Raw genomic sequence first — 10,270 nt, 5'->3', positions numbered from 1 at the left:
ATACTCTGGCAGTTTGGCAGAAGAACAATCATCTCTTTCCCCTTTTGTTTTCTTATTTTGCATATCTTTTTCTATCTTAATTAAGGATTATGAGTTCAAGAAAATTCTATAGTGCTTCGAAATATTATGTTATTTTTTTAGTTTCATGTAAGTTGATTGTGTAAGAGATTTTCGACCGAAACCGAGTTCACGCTCACACTCGATTTTTCGGATTGGGGTAAGGAGCCCCAAATCGAACTAATCTTTAAGGTCGGCTTTGAGTTTGCTTTAATAAGAAGTATTTTATAAGAATTTTTGTTAGAAGCAGGAACGATTTTATGAGAAGAATTTAGAAGTGCTTTTAAAATTCAGAAAAAGCTTAGAGCTGACAAGCCCAAATTGAACCAGCCTTAAAGTCGGTTTCGGGCCCTACCTTTACAAAAGCATTTAAGCTCATAAGTACTTTTATTAGAAAGATAAAAAAAAAACTTAATACCGGTAAACACATTTACAATCACATCAAAATCTACAAAGAAAACAATCCACTTGATCAAGATGCACAACGAAGATTGCATCCATACAACTTTAACACTTTAAGTTATTTCTATCAAACAAACAGTTTTTTTTTTTTTTTTTAACAAACAACATTATCCACACTAATGTAGTGGGAGAGTTGTCCAAGCCTCACAATGGATTTGCCATAATAATGTGGTTAAAATTTACCTTTGACGAGAATCAAACCTAAGACCTTTTACTTACAAGTGAAGAAAAATACCACAAGACCGTAGTATTAAGTAACAAGATTGATAGAAACACTTGAAGTTATATAGATGTGCCGCGTAGCCAAATTAGGTCCAAAAGGTGCCCTTAAAGTTCAAATCTCTGTCTCCGTAGTTTAAAATAAAATATGGGTTGATATAAACATTCAAGTATTCAAATTCAATGCACAACGCTTAATTGCAATAGCAAGTATAAGTGGACCAACGCATTACCAACAAACTCTAATTTCTTTGTACCTAGTTAGGTACATATACCAAATATTTAAACTTCACCTAATGCACACAAAAGCTCCTATAGAAATCAGTACAAGGAAACCCTCAGGCTAGTTTGGGGTTGTTGTGCTGTGAAAAAATAAAAAATGTTGTTTTCAAAAGCAGAGGTATAACTGGTTCTGCTTTCTACTGTTTTGGATCCATGATTTTGACAAAAAACACTTCTTTTTTTCATCTACCGAACACAATTTTGAATCAAGCTTTAAAAAAAAAAAAAAAAAAAAACTGCTTTTAAAATAATTTCAAGACAAACAATCAATTAGGGCTATTGCATCCATTTAAATCTGTAACCAACACATGTTTTGAATATTTTGACCAAGTAGGGGTTGTCACAAGGTAATGTCTGAAGGAACTGAACCTGGCCTGGCTCGGATGCGCTAAAGAACTCACCGGATATTTGAAAATTTCTCCCGTAAATAGCTTAACCCTAGCCTAATTCCGGCGCTAACCCTACCACCGCGAAGGCTCAGCCTACGCCAAATTTGTGGCCGGGTTTGTGCCTGTTACAACAAAATCGTAGCTGCAACATTCAACCAGTGACATGCATCCATAAATCAACAGAGAAAATATGAAGTCTAAGGTTCAATAAGCATGAAGTTTGGCAGCTTTCTTCAGCAAAAATAACTCACTCTTTGAATGCTATGCAAATCTCAACCAACCATCTTTAAATTTCCAGTTAACAGCAAACTACAACTAAGACAGGCTTGAACTTCTGCAAGAATTACTCACAGTGGAAACACGTAGTGGAAGGTATCGAAGTAGCTCGGCTGAGGGGAGAGGGTAAAGAAGGCGGAAGATGTGATTATTCCGGGTTTCAGCTAGAGCATATACACTTGAATTTTGAGCCCTGATGCAAAGGAAGCACAATGTGTTGCAAGATGATCAGACTCCATAGGGTAAACAGGTGCATCTACAGAGAAATCAAGCACAAAATAATCGTTGAACTCTCTTCATCACAATGCTCCTTGATACAAGATAATGTGCTGTATCCGGCCTCGGGCTATAGAAGATGCTTTTCGAGGCTTCAAGAAAAAGAGCAGTTGCGAATTGTCCCTTTTTTATCCACAAATTCATGCCTAGCACATACTTTATCATTTGACCCTTCATCCGAAACAGGCAAAGCCAGGAAGTTGTGCAGGGTGCTTAATCCTACCCTTTCACATTCCTTCAGTTATGTACAATTTAACCTTCTATATCCTTTCTTCCACTTGATTGCTAGCAACTGTAAAATTTTCCAGACCAAAGATTCCCATTACTTCTATGTTGACTTGTATAGTGAATGTGAGATCTCGGCTCCTTGAACCGTCCCAAGAGAAAAGCATTCCTAGCACAAGCACCCAAAAGCTATAATCTGGACTTCAACAAGCAAAAGCTGTAGACCTCCGTCAATTGCTTAATCTCACTCAAAAGCTCAGTAGCATCAGTTACCTAGTTATACAAACATCATTCAAGTACCATAGTACTTCATGCTTTCAATCTCTTGTAGTCTAGCTATATTTCCGTGATGGTCAAACATCTAAATGCAAGAATACATTAAATGTAGGGTCTGAACCGTTTCATACTTGTCAAAGTATTCACGCAGCAATACCCACAACACAATCAGCAGTATAAACTGATCCCAAATACAAGTGGAGTTAGGCCAATTCAAAGAAATGTTACAAAAATAAAATCAGATCTATCGCTACTTAACAAGAATAGGATGTCGCCAAGTCCATTAGCATTCATTCCGACTTTGGAAAGAACATCACTATAGCTAGCGCAAACATGATCAAATAAGAAATTCAATGATTTGCTGAGAAAAAGTGCATTAATTTCAATATTTGCACATCGATGATTTTAACATAGAATTCTCAGTAGGCAAAAGAAAAAAAATTAAGAGTGAAATTAACGGTGTATGGAGGATATACAACCAGTAAAAACAAAACTGTCTCTGATCTATTTTGATTGCTCAAGCTACTCATGAAGAGAAACCAAAAGGAGAAAAATAGGTTGAGAAAAAACAAATGATTATATAACAAATGATCATATATAATCATCTTTTTTGCAGTAATTCAATCACATAGCTGAGAAAAACATCACTCACTAGAGGTTTTTCTGTTAGCAATCAATGGAGAACATCTGACTTCCTCTATTCATTCTTCCAAGCATACAGAATCAGCGAGAATCCTAGACCTTGTGACTTACTATCCGAGAATCTCTGCGAAAATGACCACTGCAACGCGCTCGGATCAGAGGCTGGTTGACTAGCCCACAACTTCTCTGCTGAGAGGCATGTCTTGAACATAAAAACAGCATTTCCAGGTGATGTACCAAACAGCCAATTGTGAACATCCCAGAAAACTTCAACTGCAAGCCCATCAACCAAGATGGTATGGTTCCCTCGGAACTTCCACCGAAGTCTCTTCACCTGCATCACAGGCTTGCTGTCAACGCGCACCAGGAGGCATGGATCATTGACCCCGACAGTGTCACATTCAATTACAAGGTCATGAACTTGACCATTATTGCAAAACTGAGCCTTTGTGGTGAATCCCCTCTTACCAAAAATATGCTCTCTCTTAGCAACGCAAACAGCACTCGAAGGCACAGGGCTGGCACTAGTCTTTTTGAAAGCTTCTTTCCTCATGTCTCCAAGAAGGAGAAGCATTTGCCTGTCCACCACAACCCCCACATAATATCCCTCCAAAGGTTCAGGCCCGGATCCGAATTTTGCCAATGAAAGGTCCCAATATATATCTATTTTACTCGAATAAGCTTCTAAACTCTTGGACCCTCTTCTCTTGGAGAACAACCAGGGTTTAATATCAACCTTGCAAAGACACTGGTTTGATGAATCATCTATCCCAACACTAAGGCCTTGACCCATCAAATTCCTACTCCAAGTCACAGTAATCAAGCAAGACCGGCCTCGTAACCGGCATTGATACATACAAGTAACCAAATTCTGGGCACCCCTACTACTATTTGATGATGAAGAATCAGCAACCTGAACCCCATTTTCACCAAAACAAGATGGGAAATCTCTCATTTTTCAAACCAAGTACCTCAATTCACTTTTCCAAACTTTCTTTGGGGAATTTTAACAAACGATTGGTGACCTTACACAAAAAACAACACAAAAACCACAGAACCACTCAGAAATGACCAAAACCAAGAGCAAAAAGATAAGCAAAACAACAAGAAGAAGCAGAGAAGTTACCTCAAATTGACCAGGGGCAAAAACCCAACTCAGAAATGCTTCAAAATCTGATAATCCAGCCTTGATTTGATCTGCGTTGCTGGCTCCTGATGCATTACTGCACAAAAGCCATTAATCTAAATTTAAAGAAACCAGCTTTAAAAATGTGGGGCTGTAAAAATAAATCACAGAGAGAGAGAGAGAGATAGAGAGAGAAGCAGAAGACAAAAAACAGTATTTATAAATAAAAATTAAATCTTTACCTCAAAGAAACAGAGAGAATATGAAGAAAAAACAGTAAAGCTGCTGCACTCAGAGAGAGGAGGAGAGGGAGAGAGAGAGAGAGAGAAATGTCACAAATATATATACCTCAAAGACGTTGACAGCTGCTTGCTTGTGTAGTCTAATGAAGGTGAAGCAAAAAGAGGGATATATAGCAACTGGGTTTTGCTGGAAAGGCCAGTTTTTGAAAAGATTACAGAACAGAAAGGGAAAAAAAAAAAAAAGCATCTCTCTCTCTACTCTCTCTCCTCACTCATGCTTTCTCTCTCTATAACTTTGCTTTAGCTGACATGCTCACATGAGATACAGAGAGAGAGAAGCCCCAAAAACTGAAACCCAATTGGGAATTTTCCTCAGAGTTTATGGGAAGAGGCAAATTTGCAAATTTTCTTTCGGTGATATGTGTTCGGAAAGCTTTCGGAGCTGGGATTTTAAAACCTCCACTTTCATGGAAATTAAGGCATAAAAACGGAAAAATAAAAGAAGGAAAAGAATAAAGCTTTATTTTTGCTCCCTAATTTTTGCATGTTATTTTAAAGAAGAGTTTTTGGGGGAAGAGCCCCTCCACCGGCTTTTGTGAAGTGCAAGCACGATTATGTCTCACGTTAATTGGTTTTTAAGAAACAATAATTACATGCATCGCACACAGTATTTCAAAAAATAATGCTTCCAGGTTCGTTTTGTTGGATGCATTTCTGTTCATAAGTGTTTTGTTGAAATTACTTTTCAAGAAACGCGTTGAAATTATTATCAAATTTTAAGAGGTTTTTTAGGAAAAGCGCCTCAAGCAGTTGGCATGCGCTTTTTCAAAAAATACTTTTGTGATTTGAGTTTTAATATTTTTTTGTTCAAATGTTGTTAGAAGAATATCTGAACATTGAAAATATTTAGTCATTTTAAAAGCAATCTCATACAGACAAGCTCATTCAAGATGTGTCGTGGTCGAAAGAGTATATTTTTCAAAGATTACTTTCGCAAAATGTGGGATTTAATTAAAAATCATTTAATCATTTATGGACAGGATATGAATTGACGTTTTTTAACTTTTCTTGTCTTGAAGTTTTTCTAAAACATAAATTATTACAACGTTCAAATATGTACGTTCTTTTTTTTTAAGAAACAATATTATTTATGTTAACGGAAAGAATAGTAAGTTTAACCTTATAATGAACTAACAATAATATGATTTAAATTCGTTTTTAGTTAGAATCGAATATAAAGTTTTTTAATTATAAATAAAAATAAATACTATTAAATACTAAATGACGACAAATATGTACACTTATACAGCGCAGTCGCAGTACAAGAATGACCTTTGACCGCAGCCAAGACGGAATACCTTTTGTCCTGATCACTGAATCACTGATTAGTGTTGCCAATTCATTACTCTCTCTCTCTCTAGAAATCTTCAGGCTTTCTCTCTCTAGAAATCTTCTGGCTTTCTCTCTCTGTTTAGAATTTGAAGGATCAGATCCTCTCTTGAGCTTAGGAGTCTGAGCTTCCTTAGCAAATCTATTAGACCGTTAAAATTTGATTCAACAACTACAAATAGAGGATTTTTCTAAAAATTATAATAATTGTAACCGTTGGATCAAATTTCAACGATCCAATGGGTTTACTCAGTAGACTCAGCTTCCTAAGCTCAGGAGAAGAGATTGGATCCTCCCCGAGACAACTGGTCGGGATCCTCTGACCAGTGTTCGTAGATCGTTGAATTTTTATCCAATGGCTACAAACAGGCTACAAACAGAAGGCCATTTATAAATTATAATAATTGTAATCGTTGAATAAAAATCTAACAATTTACGAACACTGATTAGAAGAATCCCGACTAGTTGCCTAAGAGAGAATCCAAATTCTAGGAGAAGATCCTGATAAGAATTTGAAAATCTGTACGAGTTGGTACTGTGGAAGCACTGGTAGGGGTTTGATTCTGCAAAGAGTGGTTAGACAAAGTGTTTTAGGCAAACTTCTTGAGCAAATCTCAGCGCGCGAGTTACACGCGCTAGTTTTGAGGACTTTTAATTTCTTTTTCTTTTTTGTTTCTTGTTTCGAAAAGCTATTTGAGTGGAAATAGAATTATGTTCCCTCTTATTCACATTTCTTTCTCTCCTCTTCTGTCACACTTTATTTTTTTGTTTTATTATTTATATTAAATAATTAATATAAGATGTTGACGTGTTTTAATTGTAACCGTTCAAGTAGTAGATGATGGAATGAGAGAGAGATTAGGAGGGCAAAGAATCCTCCTTATTTTAAGTGTACCCTGAACACAAAGGGTACACCATATGTTATTATACAAGTGAAGGAAAGTTTTTTTTTTTTCAAATGTCCCTCCAATTGTATAATGATATGTGGTGTACCATCTCGTATTCCGAACACATTGAAAAATCTCTCATTGTTTTGAAGCAATGTCTTGAAATGTGTTGTAGAGATGTTGTACACTCTTTTTCGGTGAATATATGAACAGTCTTTGTCATGTGATGTTTTAAGAACTATCATCAATGTGTAATAAAATATGTGATTAGTTGTCTCTCTCAATAAGTTATTGGTTGGGTAATGAGAGCGAAACAAGCAAAACAAATGAGTAAATACGGACGGAACCAAAAACACAAATTAATGGACATCGACATAAACAAAAATGGCTGAAATGTATAGTTAACCAACCACAGGGGCCCCAAATTCTTAGTTGATTCCAAGTTTTTTGGTTAATTCTGCTACTAAATCAAATGAACATTGAAAAAATTAGTAACGCTACGTAAGATTTTGACACAGAAGAATATTATATACGTCAATTTGATAAAGAGATTATTAAATAGTAGTAATCAAACATGTGCAATGCCACAAAGAAACGTAAAAATGTTACAATTTGAGAAATTTATTATTTTTATTATTACTAACCTCAAGAGTCGCGAGAGTGCATCCCACGTGCTTGGCTGTGCGTGTGGGATTATGGATAGCTAAAGTTATGAGTAAGATTTGTCAATTCTTACTTTATAGCGACATGCAAGGACGTGGTCTTCACGTGTACTTGTTCGCAATTGTCCTCTTGTTTGTTGCTCTTGTACTTATTGGGCCTTACCAGGCCCAATTCAGATTTTAAATATGTTTTCAATATTTTTGGTTTATATTAAATTACAGAGAGATAATCTTGTGAGAGTGTGAAGGTTAAAGAGTCTCATATAGGTGAAAGAAAAACCTTGCAAGGGTTTATAAGAGGTTGGAGTGCTCCCCATATTACTGATTAGTTTTATAGTGGAACCTTAACTTTCTTCATGGTATCGGAGCAAGTTACTCTACGTGTGAAGCTAAAAGGTCACACGTACTCCACGTCACCCAAATCGTGTTGTTCATGTATTTGGCTTGAAAATTGACAACATGTGAGAGGACGTGTGAGGATGTGAACGTTAAAGAGTCTACATCGATGAAAAGACAAACTATGCATAGACTTATAAGAAGTTGGGCTACTTCTCATAATGTCAGTTGATTTTATGGTGAAACCTCAACTTTTTTCAGATTCGAACATGAGTGTACATATAGGAACAAACTACTCTAGCCAACTCTAATTTGTTTTATGGAGTAATTAGGTTTTCATCCTTATTTTTACTACTCTATTGATTAAAACCTTATTACTTTTCAATTTTTGATCAAGGTCCTTTGTATTAATAATATCATTAATTATTTCAATAATAAAATATTTTTTATTTCTAAATATATTCATTTAATATTAAAAATGTTACAATTAGTATATTTATATTTATGGCTAGATTTTTTATCATATATTTTTATTTTTAGTTTGTACCCATTTTTAATTTGCAACCCTTTTTTAATTTGTACCAATTTTCCTTTCAGTTTTAATTTGTACCCATATATTAATTTCTTTTTGTGCCCATATTTTTTTAAAGTTTTATTTGTATTGTACCCATATTTTTTTATTTATTTGTACCCATTTTTATTTTTGCTAAATGTACCCATTTTGAAGAATGTACCCATGTTTTGATACAATAATTTTTTGGTTATTTTTTATGAATGTACCCATGTTTACACACACACACACAATAGTATATTTATATTTTAATATTTTTAATCCCACAAATTATGGTTTTTTATTTAAAATCTCATTACTATAAACAACTATAAATTTTAATTTTTAATTTAAAAAATATAGTAACGTACATAGAAATAAATCATCAATTAATTTCAGGTTCTTGGATCAAAAATTGAAAACCAACAAGGTTTCAGTCAAAGACTGTTCATAACTAGGGACCGCATCCAAAGTGTCCCTTGTTTTATTTTCCTAACATTTTTATAATGGAGGGTTTAGGTGGAGGCAATTTATGAAGGATGGAAAGGTAAGTTGTTAATTAGGGCAAAATAGTAAAGTGCATGTGTTGGGAGTAGGAGTTGATTGAGGAGGGTGCATGGATATGTGGGGTTTACGAGATATTATACTTCAAATAAAGAAGGATAAGAGACAAGCAAGCCATAAAAGTATTGGAGAAAAAGCAACCTATGTAAGATTATAACCATCCTTTTTTGTTGTTGGGATTAGCCTTTTGGTCTCCCTCTTTAATCCTATATGGAAATTATACCAAGAGTATTTATCTTTTTGATATACAAGATATCGGGGTGAGCGTTTCGACTAAACCACACAATGATTATTGGTAAACAATAATTTAGTATTGAAATTGGTATTCGTGGGCACACCAAAGTGGAGACTGCAGAATAATATATTTCGATTGTAATGTTAGCGGCACACCAAGAGTTAGGTGCTTCATAAAAAATTTTAAAAAAAAATCTACTTATTTTACGGGATAAAAAATAACATAGATATTTAATAACGGTTTGAGTTATATTTTATCTGCTCTTGTCTCACATGTAATTTAAGTCATGTAAATAAATATTTGAATATCAAAAAATTCAAAAGAACTTTTCTTTTTTTATAACGGAAAATTTTGAATGTAGATAATGAAAACAAGAAGTAATAAAACTTATAGTTCGAATAATATAGATTAAGAAATGTGTCGACATACCAACTAATTATTAGTTTAGTCATTCTTTCTTTCTCAATATTGAAAAATAATAATTTTAAGTTCGAATCTGGTAGATAGTATACCCAAAGCAAAAACTAGGCCTACTTGATACCCTAAACAACAAAAAGCCAAGGAGTAGTAGTACCAAACAAGAAGAGACACTTACTTTAAGCCGTAGTCAAATGAGGCCCAACCAGCAACTGCTTCTTCCATCATCTTCAAGTGCCATCATTTTTTTATTGGCCACCACTTTGAATTACATAACTATGTGACAAACAATATTCCTAGCTTCTACAACACTTTATCAAACAATAAAATTGCACATCATGAATTATTTTGGTGGTTAAGGTCATTCTCTTTAATTACTGGATCCTGGAATTCTCGAGTTCAATCTCTCTTCTAGGGTCGGATCCACTAAGTAACAAGATGTGTCAGCTGACACCCCCCCCCCTCCAAGCTCAGAAATCCTCCATGTAGAGTTGGGTGATGTCCTTTAAAATTCTTAGATCTCCTTGAATGTTGCCCTCTAACTGCTCGACAAAGTGCGTATATGACACTGGATAGAGCAACTACTTGTCTCATACATTTCCATGCATTGTTGTGGGCATCTATCAGTAGTATTGCTCAACATATGCCAGCAACTATGGACATGCTTGCTCAAAAGTTATATACATCATTCGACATGCTTGCTCAGAAGAAGTCCTTGGCATCTATCGACATAAGTGCAATATGGCTCGGCAAATGAC

At 35.0% G+C, this 10,270-nt stretch overlaps 1 protein-coding gene across 8 annotated transcripts; it reads right to left on the bottom strand.

Moving 5' to 3' along the window:
- Positions 1–2,819: 2,819 nt before the first annotated feature.
- Positions 2,820–5,351, bottom strand: LOC103451015 (uncharacterized). 8 transcript variants are annotated; one of them, XM_070809773.1, is made up of 3 exons: positions 4,579–5,351; positions 4,231–4,327; positions 2,820–4,129 (listed from the first exon to the last, which is right to left on the bottom strand). In XM_070809773.1, exon 3 carries the CDS (start codon positions 4,057–4,059, stop codon positions 3,160–3,162), a length of 900 nt encoding a protein of 299 aa, XP_070665874.1. In that variant the 5' UTR covers positions 4,060–4,129; positions 4,231–4,327; positions 4,579–5,351; the 3' UTR covers positions 2,820–3,159. The 8 variants fall into 8 exon arrangements, with proteins under 8 accessions (XP_070665874.1, XP_008388660.3, XP_028945961.2 ...); XM_008390438.4 differs by having other exon boundaries at positions 2,820–4,094; positions 4,579–5,093; XM_029090128.2 differs by having other exon boundaries at positions 2,820–4,094; positions 4,473–5,082.
- Between the last annotated feature and the right edge of the window lie 4,919 nt (positions 5,352–10,270).

The sequence above is a fragment of the Malus domestica genome, chromosome 12 (genome assembly GCF_042453785.1).
Source record: "Malus domestica chromosome 12, GDT2T_hap1".
Lineage (NCBI taxonomy): Eukaryota > Viridiplantae > Streptophyta > Magnoliopsida > Rosales > Rosaceae > Malus > Malus domestica.
Note: the sequence above shows the minus strand (reverse complement) of the source record. Positions and strands in the feature narration are given on the sequence as shown.

Bases quoted from the DNA above. Each gene is read 5' to 3' on its own strand.
- LOC103451015 (XM_070809773.1), bottom strand. From the start codon at position 4,059: ATGAGAGATTTCCCATCTTGTTTTGGTGAAAATGGGGTTCAGGTTGCT.